This window comes from Trachurus japonicus, chromosome 1, assembly GCF_045865225.1.
Source record: "Trachurus japonicus isolate A0001 chromosome 1, Traja_1.0".
Taxonomy (NCBI): domain Eukaryota; kingdom Metazoa; phylum Chordata; class Actinopteri; order Carangiformes; family Carangidae; genus Trachurus; species Trachurus japonicus.
In genome coordinates this window covers 1,755,638-1,775,917 of record NC_140907.1, presented here as the reverse complement: position 1 = coordinate 1,775,917, position 20,280 = coordinate 1,755,638, and the positions used below count along the sequence as shown (strand labels likewise).

Below are 20,280 nucleotides of genomic sequence, written 5' to 3'. Positions count from 1 at the left end.
TTCGTGTGTTGTAATGTTATGTAATTATACGTTATTATTTCATAGCGTGGTGAATGTGCAGGTCACAACTTGTCCACCAGAGCATTTTGGTGTTGTTGGATTGTGTATTTGATGAGTTTGATGAGGGAAACATGGAAATACTGAGCAGCTCGCGTCTCTGCCCTGCTGATATAAAAACACCTTGCACCAACAATTAAAGGTAATTAACCTACTCCTAAAACTATAGGGATTATGGCAATAGGCGAATTTGCCAAAATGTTGAAATATCCCTTTAACATATCACATGAGCTCAGTTCACCTCAGTCAGTTTGAGAGGATGGTCTTCAAAAATATGAAAACCCAAATTATAAGTTTCCTCTCTGAGCTGATTGAGGTTGGAAGTCTCTTCAGACAGCTCCTTAACATGTCATCCACTAACCAAACACTAACAAAGCTCTACAATTCTGGGATACTCACACAAAGTTGCGACCTGACGTAAACACCTCCCATAACACACACACGTGTGCACAAATTAAAGTCTAGTAATGCAGCTGTGACTTTCAGCTGCCATCAGTGTTGTAACAGCGCCCCCTGCTGCTATTGACTGTTTATTGAACCTGCTGTAGTGTATCAAACACAAGAGCTGTGGATTAACTATAGAAGAAAAGGCTGAGAGAGTTTTTAAAAGAAAAATACTTAATATTTAATTAATTTTATAAATATATAAAATATCTGCTTAAATTTGCTGAGATGCTTTTGACCACATGTCACTCACTGTCTTCATCAACAGAGAAGCAGAGATTATAACCTCTGTCTTCTACTTTGAGACACAATTGAAAGCTCTGAAAAAGAACCCCAGTAACCTCAGGTTCAGAGCTCTGTGGTCAAGAATGAACTTTCACATCTAGTTTACACCTTATGAATGTCTTGATATGTTTGTGTGGTGCGCTAGACAGGAAGTGTTTTTTTTACTCTTGGTTGAGGTGTGAAGCTTCTGCATAGTTTTGTTTTGTTTTTTTTTTAGAAATATGTTTATTGATTTTCAATATAGAGAAAAATGAAAAAATGAAAATGAAAAGAAAAAATAAGTAGAGGAAAAAGAGAATAAGAAAAAAAGTAAAGAACACAGCACATCAAGCATTACAATGATATTTCATGGTCATAAAATGAGTATCTACTATAGACAGAATATAAGAGCAGAAAAAATATATAATAATAATAATAGTAAAATAAATAGACATACAAGATCATACTCTTGTTTGCACTGTGAGGCTTTGTACAATAGCCAGTGTCTATGGGCTCACATTTTTAAGGTAATTCAGTACTGGGTCCCATGTTTTATCAAACGTATCCCCTCTATCTTCACTGTAGGATCTCAGTCTCTCCAGATGTAAAGTGTTTGACAGTTCTCCCAACCATAAGTTATAGGTAGGCACAGAGTCCGTTTTACACACTCATGAAATCAGCTCTTTAGCAATCACCATCCCAAACTGAACTGCTCTTCTTTCAAATTTATTGACAGAAGAAAGGACACTTGTGGCCCCTAGAATGGCAACCAGAGGGTTGGGTGCCAGATTTTTATCAAAAGCCTTAGAAAAACACTGAAAAATACATTTCCAAAATAAATGAAGTTTACTACATGCCCAGAATGAATGTGCTAGAGTACCTATCGAGGAATTACATGTACATCAGTTACAGCTTCTGCATTGTTAACAATAAAAGGCCATGTAGTGGCTATGAAGTCAAACATAAGACATACAACATCACTCAAACATCAGCTAAAGCTTCGTGGCCCAGAGAAAATGAAACACCAGATGTGTGTGGAGCGATGAAGAGACAAGTCTTCAAATGAAGATGGACCACAGCTGTGTCAGTCCTCTGCCTTCCACCTCTCATCAAATCAAAAAAGAATCAAAATCAAATCACTTTATTGTCATTATGCAGTTTAGGAAACAAAAACTTCCTTTCCCAAAAACATCTTGGTTGGGAGTCGGACTGGTGATCAGATGCTTTTGGGCTGACTGGACCCATATGGGATGTTCTCCAACCATGGAAGCACTGCTTTCCTACAGTATAAATCCACTTCTGTGCTCCAGTGAAATCACAAATGACCTTTCCTTTCATCTGCTGTGTGACCTTATCAAGGGGCAAACACACATTCAAAAAAGCATAAAAACACACACATACAAATACACATGTACTGTATATACAGGTCTGATGGGTGCTGGAGGATCTGTTCAAAGCTTCTAACTTTTATTTCTCCAAAACATTGGTGCTGTTATAACTGCATGATGCTTCCTTGGCTTGGTCCTGTCCTGTTTAACCAGATTCTACTGAACCTCACTGGATTGATCAAGTTTAGTGTTTATGAATTTAAACAAGATGTGTTTAACATCTGCTCAGGTCAGAAAGTGGGAACGTCGTTTCCGGCTTGAAACACAAAACACAGATTTTAGTAACATAGAAAAAAACATAGCATCGTGAGGCGACAGTGTTGTTTCATCTGTGTTGAATCCAGTGAGGAAGTGTAACCTCCTGTTTGCTTGTACGTTTTTGTTGTTTTATTTAGGGAAAAGTGGGCTCATGGTGATTAATGCTATTTCAATCTTCCATCCTTTCTGTCAGCTGTCTCCTCCATCACTCTTTTTCTTGTTATCATTAATGTCTTCTTGTGTTTGCATGTGCTTGTGTGTGTGTGTCTGTGTGTGTGTTGCGTGTGTGTGTGTATGTTCCAGAGTGGACCAAATCCTTGGGAAGGGCCAGATCCCTCTGGATAAGAAGATTCGAGAGAAGCTGCTGTCTGATGGTGACATAATGGAGGACATGAGCATGCTGGGACGGGTCTGTAAGGTGGAGCGACAGGTGTGTGTGCTGCGTCCTGTCTACTGGTTTATTCTATTAGTTGAGTTGTTCTTGTCTATTTCCCCGACACAGCAGTGAAGGGAAACAGCCTGTAACTGATAATTGAGACTGATAACATGAGCCACTTAATTAAATCATAACCCTTCATAGTGAGGTATCACCACACTAATGACTGTACTGAAGTTTTGATAGGACATCTTATGATTTGAACTGATTTTATTGAGATTATAACTTGGATTCAGGTCAGTTTTTATCCCCAACTCTAAGGAACATATGGGATGTACAGGGCCTTGCAAAAGTCTTCATATCCCTTGAAGTTTCCAATTCATATCCCTTGAAGTTTCGATTTTATGTGACGACCAACACAAAGTAGAGCATAATTGTGAAGTGGAAGGAAAATGATACATGGTGTTCAAGATTTTTTTATAAATCAAAGACCAAAATTTAAAGGGACAACGAGGAGTTTTGGAAAAGCGAAGTGTTTTCACACTACATTTATGAACCTCCGCACGCACCGTAAAATTCTTTGACCAGCGCAAGACGGACTCATGTTTTCATTCATCAATAATTAAAGTCAGAGGTTCAAAGACGTTCAGTTACCGTCGTAGTTCCGACCATAAACGGCCATTCAGCTGCGTTATTCTCATTAAGGAAACGCTGGTCGGCTCAACCAGCATTTCCGCCACCACTAATAATAACAAAATAACGATAGAGACAGAACGATATATTTATCGAAAATGGGCCCATTAACAAGTGTGGGTAGCGGAGATTCATCCACATTAACGTGAGACTTTTTTATAACCGAATAGAAACTCCTCGTTGTCCCTTTAACGTTTGCCTACATCAAAACGCTATGTGTAGTGGAAACCTAACACTGCACATGAACCTGAACACACCATCCCCACGGTGACACATGGTGGTGGCAGCATCAGGCTGTGGGGAGGCTTTTCTTCAGCAGGGACATGGAAGCTGCTCAGAGTTGATGGGAAGATGGATGGAGACAAATACAGGACAGTCCTGGAGGAAAAGCTGTTAGAGGCAGAAAATGATGGAAGTTCACCTTCCAGCAGGACGACCACCCTAAACACACAGCCAGAGCTACAATAGAACGGTTTACATTAGAGTACATCCATGTCTTTAAATGTCCAAGTCAAAGACCTAAATCATACTGGGAATCTGTGGTGGAGCTGTTTTGCAAAGAAGAACAGGCAAAAGCTGCAGCTGTAGATGTGCAAAGCTGGAAGAGACAAACCCCAAAAGACTTGCAGCTGTAACTGCAGAGAAAGGTGGTTCAACAAAATATTGACTCAGGAGGCTGAATGCATATGCACGCCACACTTTTCAGATTTTTATTTGTAAGAAATCTTGAACACCATGTATCATTTTCCTTCCACTTCACAGTTATGCTCTACTTTGTGTTGGTCTATCACAGCGGTACTCAATAGGCGGCCCGCGGGCCGCATCCGGCCCGCCGAACCTTCCAATCAGGCCCGCGACTGAGTTCTACTAGTTTACATATTACTGTATACTGTATTTCTCGGGCTCCGTGCGCCTGTAAGTCAAAGCGCTGGGACATGGAAACACGTGCGGAGCGTTTGTGTTTGCCTGTGAGGCGCTGCACTGGGATACAGAAACGCCGACGAACCCAAATCACCATGTGCGAGTGTTTGGGGAGCGGGCTGGACTGCAGGGTTTTCCCTGCCTGTCTGCAGAGACCGTGGGTGATTTTCACCACCGTCTTGGTTCAACTGTGTGTGCATCATGCATGGGGGCCGTTCAGATGAAGCGTCTTTTGCGCGAGCTCAAACCCATTCAATGTAGCCGCGCGTCATGCGCGCTCACAACTCAAAGCCGTAGCCGCGCGCATTTGATGAGACGCAATTGTTTTTTCGTGCACGTCTGCGGCGCACAGCTGCACGACCTGCTTCTCCGTCCCGGTTCCCTCGGCCTGTGTCTCTCCTACTGTTTCTCACTGAGCTCTGTCTCGTTTGACAGGTGAAGGAAGCCCGTGTGTGGAAAGACGTCGCCTCCGAGATGTAGACTGTGTGTTATAGAAGAGAAACACACATTTCAGGACCAATGACTTGTATCCTCAGAACAGAGTCAGACATGTCCTGTGATGGTCAGGTCATATTTAAGCTGAAAATCACAGGGCATGTCTGAGGATACAAGTCAGCAGTGTAAAGCTCCAGCATGATATGTAAATGATGATATGATAATGTCAAGATTTTTCATATCATACAAAACACCATGAAGTGTATAAATAAAAAATTATGTGCTTACAAGTAAAATAAAATTTTTTAAATTATCAGACGAAATAGGTGAATTTAATTTCAATCTATGCCTATTTGAATGTGCGGCCCCCAAGGTGTCTGTTAAGAAAAATTCTGGCCCTTCGACAAATGTATTTGAGTACCCCTGGTCTATCATATAAAATTACAATAAAATACATTTTAAGTTTGTGGTTGTAACATGACAAAATGTGGAAAACGTCAAAGGTACGAATACTTTTGAAAGGCACTATATGCTTATTTGCTCTGCTCTTAAGTTCTATAAAGGCTTCTGTTGACCTCTATCACAAACTTCGAGAATAAAGTCGTAAATTTATGACTTTATTCTCGTAATGTTATGACTTTTTTCTCGTAGGAAATGTACGACTTTATTCTCGTAAATTTACGACTTTATTCTCGTAAATGTATGACTTTATTCTCGAAGTCTGTGTTTGTTTGTTTTTCTCAATGTGGCCCTAATACTCCGTCGTAAATGTTGGAGAACCAAACCTGGTGTTTTTTCTATGAATAACAGGCTAGCTGTTCCTCCTGCTTCCTGCCATCTTAGTGCAAATCCCAATTGAGCTAGACTAATTGGCTCTAAACTCCACTTTTATGTGTCTGGTTGGCAATTTCTATAATTTAGCTGAAATGATTCACGCAGGATTCACAACACTGCGTTGCACTTTTGGCTTCTTTCCTACAGTATGTAACCAAGTCCAACACTGTAAAAAGCGAGTCCAATCAGCCTCCAGGAGAAACTCTGATAAAGAGGCACCATCCATATGTCACCAGCATATAGAGAGCCGAAGCAGAAGCAGGAAGTAACGGCGCCATGGGTCCTCAATTCGAAAAAAGTCTCCATACAAATGAACCGGAGTCCAAGTTTTATTTCGTGATCCATTTGAATTGTGCCATGAGAAAAAAATATGTCCTCTACCTGTTTAAAACATCACGTTTCATCCCGAGAAATCAGCAGTTTGTTGTAAAGCTATTGTAGAATAAAATTCCGAAGAATCCGTAACCAGAAAGACTACAGGTCGCGTAGGTGACGTCACACACCAAATGCCGCCCTTTACCGTGTCAGTTAGTGACGTATTTTTTGTGGGACACAGATCTGTAGTCCGTAGAGCGGTCTTCACACAAAATACATTCTTCTGTTGCCGTTTTACGATAAACTGCTGATTTCTTGGCATGAAACGTGATGTTTTAAACAGGTAGAGGACATATTTTTTTCCTCATGGCACAATTCAAAAGGATCACGAAATAAAACTTGGACTCCCGTTCATTTGTATGGAGACTTTTTTTGAATTGAGGACCCATGGCGCCGTTACTTCCTGCTTCCGCTTCAGCACTCTATTGGTATTCACTTCCTGCCAGAGCTCTACACCCCTCCCTCACACCCTTCCCCCTCTTCTTCCTCACAGGTCCAGTCCATTGAGTCGAAGCTGGACTCCCTGCTGGACATCTATCGTCAGGTGTTGCATAAAGGCTCGTCCTCGGCCCTCACGCTGTCCTCCCTGCCCCTGTTTGAGCTGGAGCAGACCTCCGACTACAACTCCTCCGTTTTCAGCAAGGACTTGTCCTGCTCCACCCAGGTCAGCGGCGGCAGCGGCGGCGGCGGAGTGCCTCCCCCCGGCGGCTGTGTGACGCACTCGGCCGCCAACTCCCACCTCTCCCAGGGGGGGCTCCACCTCATCCTGGCCCCTCCCAACGAGCTCAACCTCAATCTCAACGTCTCCTCCACCACCTCCCCCTCCGGCCTCGCGTCGTCCTCGTTCAGCCCGTCGCCGCTGCCTCACCACCATCACCACCACCACCACCATCATCATCCCCATCACCTTCCCTACCACCATCACAGCCAGGCTCAGGCCGCCACCACGCCTGAGAGCGGAACGGACGAGGCTGTGGGGAGCTCCCCGCCCGTTCTCACCCCCAACAGCATCGGCGGCGGTGGAGGGGGGGTGGTGGTGGTGGGTGGAGGAGCAGGAGACGGCGGAGGTTTTCCGAGGCTTCCGCCGCCGCTCCCCCCCAGCCGCAGCAACTTGGTGCGGCCGACCTCCACGGAAGCGTCTCCTGACATGGAGGACTTCTGCGGAGGTCTAGGGACCAAGATGGGGGACAAGGAGGACCCAGGTCTTGGGTTGGGGCTGGGCAGGTTCAGGCAGCAGCTGAAGAGCAGCAACGGTAGACTAAATCCCAAGGAGGAGGGGTCCTGGAGGAGGCACATGAGCCTGGAGCTGGAGCCCCTGGTGCCCCAAGCTCTGAGCTGCTGCTCCGGCCCCCGGCAGACGGACCGAGGCCTGGGCAAGTCCATGTCGGTACAGGACCTGATGCAGGGACCTCCGGGGGCCGCCCAGGACGCCCTCCACGCCCCCGGCCTGCCGTCTCCGAGCCCCAGTACGAGCAGTGACTCCCCCGTCGGCTTCCACAGCTGTAGCCAAGACCCTGGGGGCGGGGGGGGCGGATGGGGCGAGGAGGACCTCTTTATCAGTGACAGGGACATTCAGGCACAGGGATACTGCTTCCTGTCACAGGGGGCTTCGGAGCCCCAGCGCTACTCCTCGGAGCTCCTGAGGCCAGGGGGCAGGGCGGGGGCCGGGTCCCAGGGCTCCAACCACAGCCCGGCCGCCGGCCACACCCCCTCGCCGTCCGCCGGCAGCACCGAATTGATGAACATGCCGCACGTACGGCTAAAATAGACAAGTTCAGAGGAGAGGTTCAGATCTCACCTCACAGAGACGGAGCTCATCCACTTTGGATGGAGAGGAGAGGGGAGCGGACTGTAAGAAGCGGTACCTTTTGTTTTATTTTGTTAATTTTTATTTGATCCATTTGATAAGAATCACAGTATTTTCATACAGGCTGACCTGTGGCATATCATTGCATGAGTTACTCTTTGTTTTCGAGTGGGAGTGACACATCTGAGATGAAGATGAAGGCTCATCACAGTGCAGAGAGAACACACACCCTAAAACCCTCAGACTTTGTTATTAAGCGAAGCCAGCTGAGGCGGTTGGTAGATATTTGACCTTTAAAGCATGAACACTGCATGTTTTCAGTCATAGGTACTGAGATTAGCAAGAAACAGTTTACACAGACGACACATACTACACCTAACATCTCGTATCATCGCTTATTTACCTTTCCAGTGGCCTTTCAAGAACACGGTTCCCCATAAACTACTGTAGGAGTTTGCAGGTTAATCAGCGTATTTTCACCGCCTATGAGAAGTCCTGTCTCTAAATAATACACCAGTTCAGTGAGTACCATCTAAAGTAAAAATGTACAATGCATCAACTGGTCGGAAAAAAGTTAGTTTATAGTATAACTTCCACACACAGCTGATTCAAACACCTGAACAGCGGAGTGATACAGTGCGTCACGGAGCCTGCCTGTGTGGAGGAGTACCGAGGAATACTGAGTGAGTTGGTTAGTTCCAGATAAACTAACTTTTTTCCGACCAGCTGATGTAAAAAGACTTTTTTTAAGATTGATGGAGCCCTGGTGAGTTGTATGGACAGCCCAAACCAAGTTCTGATGATGATGATGATGATGAGTCCTGGTGCTAGCTGTATTTCAGGAATACTGTAGTTTTTGACGTGTCAGATGGTTTATTGCACAGAAAACACCAGGGAGGCGGGGCTTGGTTTGGAAGGTTTTGGAAAAAAAATGCAGGCAGTGTAAAACAAAATAAAATAAAACCCAAAAAACATTCAAATTCTGCAGATGAGGAGCACTTCAACCAGTCACAGGAAAGAATGATGTCATCCTTTGTCCTTCTTTCACTGATAAATACAGAACTGAACATGTGCAGCTTCATTTTCCTCACATTGTGTGAAACAAATAACACCCTCTCTGATTTGGGTTGGGTCCATAAGGGTTGATTGCAGACTGTGATTGGCCAGTTAGCACACACTCTCATAGGCATTACAAAAGGCCCTGTAAAAAGTCAGTGTAGTCCAGGTGCCACATACAGCGCAATGTGATCTAAAGTGGGCCGGACCAGTAAAAAACAGCATAATAACCTATAAATGACACGCTAAATCCTTCCCTTTATTTTAGTGCAAAAAGAGTACATAATAAGTAGGCCTACATAATTAAGATGTTTACAGAACTATCCTTTTACATAGAATTATGAACAACCTGAAATTTCTTGAGAAAAATAACCTGCAAAACATTTATGCCTCTTCTGTCTTCTATGTAATTTTCACACATGGCAAATTCATCCCGCGGCCCGGATTGGACCTAGCCTCGTAAACCAGCCTCTCGCGGAAGTGCATTTCATTTCATTCCGAGGGAGAGTCTGGCCTCATCCCCATTCTAAGCGTTTGGACTGAAACCCTCAGAAGGCCGAGCCAATCAGCGTCGCCCACTGTGATTGACACAGCACGTTGGCCAATCAGGGACCGACTGGTGCAAAGCCCCGTCACTACACCAACTTGCTGATTGGCTGAATGGGGTTGTCTGTCAACGCTACTACCAAAGATATTAAACCGTCTTTGCTACTACTCCCGCCCAGCCCAAACGCTTGCAGGGGGGATAAGGCCAGACTCTCCCGAGAAATGAAATGAAATGCATTTCCGCGAGAGGCTGGTTTACGAGGCTAGATTGGACCCTCTGGTGGGCCAATATTGGCCCACGGGCCGTACGTTTGACACCCCTATGGTTTTCTTGATAATCCACCAGTATTGTGAGATCTCACCCGATTGCCAGTGCAACAGTCACTGTGTGTTACTGTGTTTGTGAGAGAGGTCGTGGAGAGGAGCAGCTGAAAGAAGCAACGGGCTGCACACAGCTCCGCAATGAAATAACATTTTATAAGACATTTTAAATAGTTATTTTCTTTATGTGGCTATTTCCGTGGCTCGCCACCACAGGTAAATCACTGTACAGGGAACACTGCTCACCATGCCAAATGTCTCATTTCTGTTCCTGTCACTAGTCTGATTTCATTTCCAAAACATTTTTGAAAAACAGATGATCTCCTGTTTTCAGCAGTATATATCCTGAATAAATGTAACTATCATCCTCTGCCACTGACTTTGATTTCCCCCGAGTATTTTAAAGGTACCACATCACAAAACATCACACATGCGTTTTAAAATAAAAAAAAAAAGCTCCTCAACTTTTTCACAAATTAGATAGTTTTTGTGTTACATTATCATTGTGGAGTTTTAGTATTTAAAGTATAGATACGTTCTGAAGTATGTCTCCACTGCTAAACTGCTAACAGATTTACATTTTATTCTGCCAACCACATTGGACGGACTTATAAAACAGCATGTGTCAAAGTGATGTGTAGTAAATATGCTCAGACGCAGGACTGGTCCATTAACTTCTTTTTATGAATTGCTGTGTCCTATTTAGCCAACCACAAGAGCCTGTTTCTGAGGAGAACAGCAGGGAAGACCAGACAGGAAAGAGAAATGTCAATGTTAATGTATTTGGATGCTTACTACATAAATGCCACTTCTGATGCTCTCAGTATGAGGTGCATCATTTCAAAAGCACATACACACATGTCCACACATGTATATACTGTAGAGGAATGCCCATGACGCATAACAACATCACAGCAGTGCAGCTGTGATGAGAAGCTATGGTACAGTCCAAAAGAAGAGGAGCAGGAAGCAGCTGTTGCTTTAGTTTAAGATCAGTTCAAAACACTGATCGGTATCCAGGTGGCGACCGCTGCAGATTGAAACACATCTTGAATGTCATATCTTGTCTTTAAGAGCAGTTGATGTTATTTTGTCAGAACAAGAGTGTCTTAGCAAAGCACTGAAAGAAATGTTCAGCAATCTGACTTTGTATTCCATCCAGCTTTTTGCCACCCTGTTTCTAACATGAAATGAAGAGCTGTTATTTAAATCATGGTCCTGTTTGTTCATGTTGGATTATTTTCTGCTTTTTGCAATGCAATGAAATGGACCCGCTGCAGAATGTATTGTTTATTTCCTTAGTGATGTGAGCAGACTCAAACTGCTGACATCAAAATGACACACGACCAGCTTCCTCTCCCTGTTGCATGGTAAAGAATCAGGTTAGGTGGTAGAGAAGTAATTACAGTCATACCCATAAACCATTCAAGCCTCACCCTTAGCTAGCAGAGGATCAATAAATGAAGACTCAAAGAGCAGAATCTGTGAAGGAGACCTGAGGTCATTTTGTTTTCAAGAAGTGGATTTTTACTTATATTTAAATATTCTTTGCATGAAGGGGTTGTCATATTCAAACCTATTTATAACTGAGAGCTAATGCCACATCTAGACAAATCACTACTTCTGGTTCACACTTGACTGCAGTGAAAGTAAAATGGATCCCAGCTCTGTGGTACATCCAGTACATTGGTGCCTTGCTTTTGTGGTACTTACTCATGTCCATATCTAGTTTCCTGAAAGGTGCATTAGGTTCCTCCCAACAGAAATGGTTGCACTGTCTTCAGTTTCTCTCCCTGTAAATGTTCCAACTTGAGGCATTATACAGTTGTTGTTTTTTTTGTTTTTTTACTTCAGCAATCGTTTTGCTACTGGGCATAAAGCAGGCCTTTGACATGTTAACATTCTGTCTCATTTCTTTTAATTTATTTAAATATGTGCACATATTTACACTCTAGTAATAATATCAGATTTATGAAGCCTGTAATGTAATGAAAATGCAAGTGGACTTTTATTCTCATTCATCAATAAAGGAAATTCTACCAGGAGATTTTTTTTTTGCTTACCCATCATCACTCATTAGCTCTTCAGTGGTTTCAGAGCGTGGAGATTTAGGAATGATACAGGAAACCGAGGCGTAGTGTTTGAACCGTTTTACTTTTATGAACATGTGGTCACAAACAACAGCGATTAAGGTGCATTAATCTAACTGTAACATTCAACGGAGCTACTGCAAGGGAGCTTGAGTCAAGCAAAGTGCTAGGCCTGGAAATATCAGGTATCAGACAGAGAGTTTCTGAAGCTTGTTTCTCTAAAGTGCAAACAGGAACATGCAAGCAGCCAGTCTACCTCTGGCTACTAGAGCTTATCTCTTGAAGCTACAACATAGAACACTACTTCAACAAGGACATGACAAAAGAACGTCTTATTTCTGTTGCTCAGCAGTTAAAGTTTGTCGTTGATCAATGAGCAGCTGGAGTTGAACTACAACAGCACACAACCAGAGAGCTAGAACTGCCACTAACTGCATGACAATGAAACCTACATAATAGAACAGCGTTTCAACATGTTATTCACGAACCGCGTTGCAGGTATTTTTTTTCCTTCGTCTGCTTTTGCGATGCATTGTGATAATAGCCCAGACACTGACTATGGTGTACAGAAGGGGCGGGTTGCTAGTGTGTCTCGGGCCATGGTGAGCGTCGGGGGCAGCAGCCCAGCACAACGTTCATTTGGTCTTCTGAGCCTTCTGTGCTGACTTGGTGATCTTACCGCTGGTGGGGGCTTTCTTTTCCACTGCCTTAATCACTCCCACCGCGACCGTCTGACGCATGTCTCGGACTGCAAACCTCCCTGAGGAAGCACCATGGAGAAGATATGTCAAGTTCACGTTGTCAGTGAGGTTAAAGGGATAGTTCACCCAAAATTCAAATTTTCATTATCTATTCACCCTCATGTCAACTAAGAGCTGTGAGAATTTTCAGAGAGAGTTACGGGGGGTCCGTTCAGCAGTATTTGTCCATATACTGTAATGGTTGTCAATGGACACCAACTTTCTTCGTCCAAAAAGCAACACCAAAAAACATCCAAATACCTCCATAGTGCTTGTGTGTAATGTCCCTCTTGTATTGAAGCCCCGACATGAGAAATTGTTCTGAAAAAAATTAAATAAGTCTATATTTTAAGCTTGTTTGTAGCGGAAGCTCCCAGTGTCTCGGTTCACTGCTCTTCCTGTGTCAGTGCAAATCTCGCGTGATTTGCACTGACCGGCGGAACAACTTCTCATGTCGGGGCTTCAATACAAGAGGGACATTACAGACAAGCAGTATGGAGGTATTTGGATGTTTTTTGGTGTGTCTTTTTGGACGAAGAAAGTTGGTATCCATTGACAACCATTATATGGACAAATACAGTACTGCTACGCGGACCCCCCCGTAACTCAGAGAAGGCACGGAGGACTCTTAGTCGGCATGAGGGCGAGTAGATAATGAGTGAAATTTGAATTTTGGGTGAACTATCCCTTTAAGATAGAGGTTAATGTTTGATTTTAATTATACTGTGGTGTTACAGCTTGACCCATGATTAGAAAACCCTGTGGTGGGACAGTGAACTTACCCAGAGGTGGGTACTCAGAGAAGCTCTCCACACACATGGGCTTGCCAGGGATCATGTCCACGATGGCGGCGTCTCCAGACTTCAGGAACTTGGGGTTGTCCTCCAGTTTCTTCCCAGAGCGACGGTCGATCTTTTCCTTCAGCTCAGCGAACTTGCATGCGATGTGTGCAGTGTGGCAGTCCAGCACAGGGGCGTAACCAGCACTGATCTGACCAGGGTGGTTCAGGATGATCACCTGGGAGAGGGGGGGGGGGCACAGAGACAGACTGGTCAGGGCACACGCAAAAGCACAAGCTCACGAACATGAGTGTACACATTTTTGCAGCAGCGATGTCAACAGTGGCGGCTGGCCATTTCAATCAGGACAGACCATTTACGACAAGAGATCCAGGTTTGATTTATTGTGAACAAAATAAACTTTGGCGCTTAGACCACGGGGTGTAGACCAGCTGAGTAAACTGATCTGGGGATGAGAAGCTTGCATCTGAAGAAGTTATATCCCCCACTGGGCCTAGACACTGGTGGTGGTATAGGGAAGCTTGAAGTCACCTGAGAGTTTGCTGGATGACAGGAGAGAGAGAGAACTTTTAAATTTGACGCTAATGACTGATTGGTGGAAGAGAAAGAGGATGGCAGACTGTGATTGGTTGAATTATGAGAATAAGGGTGGAGCGAGAGGATAGCGAGAAAACAGGGAAAGGGCTTTGAGGCGTGCTTAAAGAGATAGTCTTCCTGTCTGAACTTTCACTAAGATTCATTAGAGGGCACTAGGGCGCCGCCCCACCACTCCCCAGTACCTTGAATAAGACTCGAAAAATTAAATAAAAATACTTTGAAAAATATATATATATTTAGTAGGGCTGTCAAACGATTAATTTTTCTAATCGCGATTAATCGCATTTTTTCCATAGTTAACTCGCGATTAATCTCTATTAAAAATATTATATATGGCGCTTTGGACTTTCAACACTCCAAAGTGTTATAATCTCTAGACAAACAACTTTTAGACCAGACCTAGCAGGCCTAGTACCTAATCATAACACATGATGCATGAAACTCACACAGAATTGAAACGAATTGCATCCAGTGGAAATTGCCCTTTACTTTGCTACGCCTCTGCCTGGCCATGTGCATTTGTTGACAACAGAATGCCACATGCATTTGTTGACAACCTAAGCTGTCAAAAAATCAATACATGGCCATGTGCATTTGTTTACAACAAAGCCGTCAAAAAATCAATGGATGGAGCTGTGGATATATGTTAGACTGTGTATATTTGTGTAGCAACCAACTTGAAGGTGGCTTACCGCCACCTACTGGACTGGAGGTCCCACACTCCAGTCCTCCAGTCCAGCAGACAGAGGACAAAATGGGCCGCGATTAACCGCGATTAAAAAATTTAATCGCGTTAATTTTTAAAATTAATCTCATCGCGATTAACGCGTTAACTCTGACAGCCCTAATATTTAGACGAGCAAGATAGAAGTGAAATGTAAAAAATTAAATATATCACCTGCAAAACGTGTTTCCGCCTTGGGGCGCATAAATCTTTTCCCATAGACTCTGGTTATAAGTTGTAACAGAAGCTCCTCTTCAATACAAGAGACAGGAGTTCTCCTGTACCCAGAGCTGAATGCAGCTCGTTGGCGGTGCGTTCAGGTGTACTCGGGGGTCGGAACTTCTAACATCCTACTGTACGTCTACAAGTATGTAGCCTCTACATGGGGCGGCCGCTCTATCCACTGCGCCACGCACCGCCCCGCTCATGCCTACATTATTATCCCTTCAACTGACGCTCTCAGTAAAGTTGGTGTAACCAGTCGACCCGCGTTTAAAAAACCTGCGTCGACCCGCTAATTTTAGTGGGAAAACGGCTTAAGCTGCAACGAACATGTCAGTATTGACTCCAATACCCCTTTCCCACTGGTCAAAAAACCTGTTTAAACCCGCTAACAATCGGCTTTTGGTGGCAGTGGAAAAGGCATACCGAGCAAACGACTCAGCAAACGACGCGGGTTAAAATCACCTTCAATCACCTCGGCTACGATCGGCTTGCAGTGGGAACGCCAGACCCGGGTCAACCCGCTAATTTACGTGATGATGCTGAGCGTTACGTGACGCCACGTCATCGTGCCAGTCGCGTCTCATATCAAGTACCAAAACAAAGCTCTGCTCTCATTCGAGAGGACGCAGGTCAACCAGACGACTCGTCTGCCTCGGCGGACGGACACTCCGCGGCGGGCGGCTGCGGCATGACACTGTGTGTGTTTCTTGCACTGCGGATGAGAGCGGGGCGACTGGTTTATGCTCTGTCTGATCCCCCAGCCGGAGATGGGAAAGGGGCCAAATGCCGATTGTTAGCGGGTCGACCCGCGTTTAAAAAACCTGCGTTGACCCTCTAATTTTAGTGGGAAAACGGCTCAAGAGTGTTATTTTATTATAAGAACCCAAATGAACTATAACACATATCACCACCACCACCACCACCACCACCTGCCATAGTGGTTTCTCAGCAGCAGCAGCAGCAGCTGTGAGGGCCCAGGTGATCGTCAGAGTGTATATGGGCCTAGATGTGTGGTGTTGGTCTTTTACAATGTTGTTAATCGTAGCAGTGTTTTTCTGTGCAGAAAAGTGGGGAACACGCCTTAGAATGGGCCTTATATAATATAATAGTCAACTACACCAGCCGCCACTGGATGTCAGGTGTCAGAATCCCAAACCTGAGAGGTGAAGCTGGCCGCCTCTTGTGGTGGGTCGCTCCTGCTGTCCCCTGCCACGTTGCCACGGCGAATATCCTTGACGGACACGTTCTTGACGTTGAAGCCTACATTGTCCCCAGGGAGCGCTTCGGTCAGAGCCTCATGGTGCATCTCCACAGACTTGACCTCAGTGGTCACGTTAACAGGAGCAAAGGTCACCACCATGCCAGGCTTCAGGACTCCAGTCTCTACTCGACCCACGGGTACAGTACCGATACCTGAGACACAGGAATCAAGAACTGTACTGGCAGCTTTCTGTCAAACCTCACACTGCATGAATAAACTGATTCTTTACACAAGTACAAAACGGGACAGACACTCATTATAGGACTTAATAAGCCACTGGGAATTATTTCAAGAACTTCTTCAGCTCCTCTCTTTTTGTCACAGCATGCTCTCATTTGCAAAGAAAAAAAATCACATGACACATAATCTGATGCCACCGACGCCTCAGAGGAACCTGATAATTGGAGCACTTGTATCTTTCAGTTTGTTCCCCCAATTATAAATCAAACAGCACATCATACAGTATGAGCAGACACCCACACCACCGCCGACCTCACCTCCGATCTTGTAGACATCCTGCAGAGGCAGGCGGAGGGGCTTGTCGGTGGGGCGGCTGGGAGGCTGGATGGCGTCCAGCGCCTCCAGCAGCGTGGTGCCAGAGGAGTTGCCATCTTTACGGTTGATCTTCCAGCCCTTGAACCAGCCCATCTGTGGAAGGAGGTGAGAAGCTCAAGTTTCACCTCACAAGCTGCTAACTTGATGCAAGAGTGATGTTTGTATTTGAGGTCATCTTTAAATTAATTTTGTGCCCAAAGAAAAACTGAATAATAATGGATATGTTCCCTATTGTGAAAATGTACAGTAGGTCTGTGTACATAATACTGTCTGGCATATGCATGCATATACAATTACACAGCCAGAGTACAGTGTAATATACGTTAAGGCTCTCACAGCAGACTCACATTAGGGCTGGGCTCCAACATGTTGTCTCCATTCCAGCCAGAGATGGGCACAAAGGCCACAGTGTCAGGGTTGTAACCGATCTTCTTGATATACGTGCTGACTTCCTTCACAATCTCCTCGTAGCGCTTCTGGCTGTAGTTAGGCTCAGTCGAATCCATTTTGTTAATGCCCACAATGAGCTGCTTCACACCCAGAGTGTAGGCCAGGAGGGCGTGTTCACGAGTCTGCCCATTCTTAGAGATGCCAGCTTCAAACTCGCCCACGCCTGCAGCCACGATCAGCACGGCACAGTCGGCCTGAAAGGGCAAGGAGAGGGGAATGGGAAACGGTTTTTGGAGCGATCTACGTTTTGACCTGCAGTGCTTTTCTATTTCTGTAAAGCTTTTTCTTGCTTACTACTTCTCCCTACTTTCCATCTACCTGAGAAGTTCCGGTGATCATGTTCTTGATGAAGTCCCTGTGTCCTGGAGCATCAATGATGGTGACGTAGTACTTGCTGGTCTCAAACTTCCAAAGGGAGATATCAATAGTGATGCCACGCTCTCGCTCTGCCTTCAGCTTGTCCAGAACCCAGGCGTATTTGAAGGAGCCTTTTCCCATCTGTGTAGAATAAAGTTACAAGTTTCTGCTTACGTACACACTTGTTACTTAATATACAGTATAGTCTAAATTCTACTGTTACTGCTGATGTTTGACTTTTGTGTGTTGTAGGTCTAGTAGCAATGGAAAATGAAACTATGGCCCACTATATGAACCAATTGCAAAGTCACTGCATAACCACAGAACAGTCCAGTAGCATGGTTCATTCACATTTACAGGGAAAAAAAAAACAATATCTCACAATATTGTTTTTTGCAACAGGATGTCACTGTTGTTACACACCTGTGCAACAGACTGTGATTAATCAGCAGAAAATCATTACATTTACATTTCATTATGAATAAATCTATTGTCATGAAATATTTCTAAATATTTCAAATGAACATTTTAATTGTGAAATTTCATATTTACATTCACATTTCATATTTTAACATTCAAGTAAAAGTAATAGTAATTATACCTCCGCAGCTTCCTTCTCAAACTTCTCAATTGTTCTCTTGTCAATGCCTCCACACTTGTAGATGAGGTGGCCGGTGGTGGTGGACTTGCCTGAGTCGACATGTCCTATTACCACAATGTTGATGTGGAGCTTTTCCTTCCCCATGGCAGCTCAGTCTAGAAGATACTGAAAGATTCCAGGAGACAAAAAAAAAAAAATCAAATGAGGTTGCCTTGACCAGTAACTTTCTTCCTCAACTCTAGTTAGGCTACCTACAGTAAAAGTCCACACAGAACCTTCTCATATTCAACTCAATTTAGTTTTATTTAAACATACAGCAGGGCATATTAATGTACCTTTCTGTGCAGTGACTCAATTTTTAATATTAATGACTTAAGTAAATCGACAGAGCAGTGCCTTTTTCCAACCAACGAGCTAGTTTAGTTAGGCTATTGGTTTCCGCTCATTTGTTCCAACATGTTCCTTGGCTAACAAAGCACAAGACAGCAGACAACCTAGTAGATTTTTTTGTAGCGCCAATGCTAAGATAAACTGTCACAATGAATCATTTGGATTCGTTCGCCTACGATGACAAGCTAAAAAAATTTTTTTTTTAACTTGTTAAAAAAATGTAGTTATTAAAAATAAAAAATATATAGGGCATATCAAATAATAAAAAGCTAAAAACAATATTTAGTAGCTGTTTACCGTTACCGAAGTTAGTAGTGTGCTAGCGACATTGGTTGAGTGTTGCGTCACTCTTGCGTCACATTTTTGTCACATTCTGCACGTGCCCTGTAGAAGAGCTACGACCTTTTTCTAACTGCGTCATTAAAACCACACTGCCTGTAGTTGAAGCAAAAATTGAGGTCTGGGGATGGCGGTGAGGAGAGAACCAACAGACACTTATTTTGTGCTGGTGTGTTTATATCCACAGAGACTAAAAAATAAAAATAAAATAAAAATTCTGTGACCCATATCAAGAGACAGTCCACATTACACAATGCTAATAGGATGACGGCACGTTACTTTTAAAAAGTGATAAGTTATTGTTACTTGTTATTTTCCCCAAAAAACTAAGTTAGTAAGTAGTAGTTTTTATGGTAATATAAAAATGATGTCAAATTACTTGGACTCGCCCCCCTATCCATAATCCTTACCTCTCGTTTAATTGGAACTAACCAACTCACTCAATTCCTGTGCGGAGGAATAGCTAGGCCTACTGAGTGAATTGGTTAGTTCCAGATAAGTTCCTTTTTTCCCGAGTAGCCTACGTTGATGGACTGAAATAAAAAGTGTATATAACATACACTTTAATGGGTGTATTATTTTGTGACGGGACTTGAGTCAAGTAATGGCGAGTTTTTGATTAGATAGTACCGCCGTTAGTAAGGTAAGTAAGGCCATGACCAGTCCCATTCAAAAAAAAAAGTTTAGATGAATCTCAAATAACAAACAGCTTTTTTTTTCTAAAGAAAAAAAAAAGTCTGTACATCAGGACATCTGTGAGACAATGCCGCAACAGACACTGCGGAGTTGAGGCCGTTATAGAAATGTCTCCATGAGTCTTTGTTTGCAGACGGTTAAACAGCAGTGAATGTTGGGGCAGCAGGATTACTGTGGATACTGAAGATGCAGCATGACCGTCAGATGGAATATTTCTCCGCTGAAACTGCGCCATACAGGCCTACCCCCCCTCTCACCCCTAGTGCCACCATCCACACCCCTCTGTACTTTTTTTGGCACCGCTCGGCTTGATCAGATTACCATGACATCAAAACCACGCAGCGTTCACCCATCAGTCCCGACTCCAATAACAGCGCACTTGACAGTTATTACAAATGTCCCTGAATTTCACCAGTTTTCTGACACATGACAATTAAATCATGTGTGCGGGATGGATCCTGTGTGTTAGTGCGTTACACACACACACAACACACACATCCTGTCTCCTACCTTTCCGTCAGCCGTTCTCACCGGTCCACTGCGATGACACAGGAGAAGCTGTCTGATCCTGATGCGCTACACTGACGCAGCCAAGGTACCGACCGCTGTGTCAGGTGGCGTCAAACGCGTCATTTGCAGAAATGACGCACCCGGGCCACTAGATGGCGTGCTGCTACAAC

At 44.1% G+C, this 20,280-nt stretch overlaps 2 protein-coding genes across 6 annotated transcripts in view; one reads left to right on the top strand and one right to left on the bottom strand.

The window, feature by feature from the left end:
• The window catches only part of kcnq5b (potassium voltage-gated channel, KQT-like subfamily, member 5b), a 152,531-nt gene extending 144,127 nt beyond the window's left edge, over positions 1–8,404 (top strand). For 3 of the 5 annotated variants that reach the window (XM_085763551.1, XM_085762710.1, XM_085761995.1), the window contains exons 14-15: positions 2,715–2,841; positions 6,539–7,948. In XM_085763551.1, coding sequence (XP_085619677.1) covers positions 2,715–2,841; positions 6,539–7,813 — 1,402 coding nt within the window. In that variant the 3' untranslated portion in view covers positions 7,814–7,948. Of the gene's footprint in view, positions 1–2,714; positions 2,842–6,538 lie in introns of all 5 variants that reach the window. The other 2 variants (XM_085764131.1, XM_085764837.1) reach the window with 2 other exon arrangements.
• Positions 8,405–11,914: 3,510 nt separating this feature from the next.
• LOC146991087 (elongation factor 1-alpha, somatic form) lies at positions 11,915–20,280 on the bottom strand. Its single transcript, XM_085766080.1, has 8 exons — positions 20,111–20,280; positions 18,176–18,340; positions 17,536–17,715; positions 17,115–17,411; positions 16,710–16,860; positions 16,108–16,364; positions 13,388–13,622; positions 11,915–12,625 (listed from the first exon to the last, which is right to left on the bottom strand). Exons 2-8 carry the CDS (start codon positions 18,317–18,319, stop codon positions 12,501–12,503), a joined length of 1,389 nt encoding a protein of 462 aa, XP_085622206.1. The 5' UTR covers positions 18,320–18,340; positions 20,111–20,280; the 3' UTR covers positions 11,915–12,500.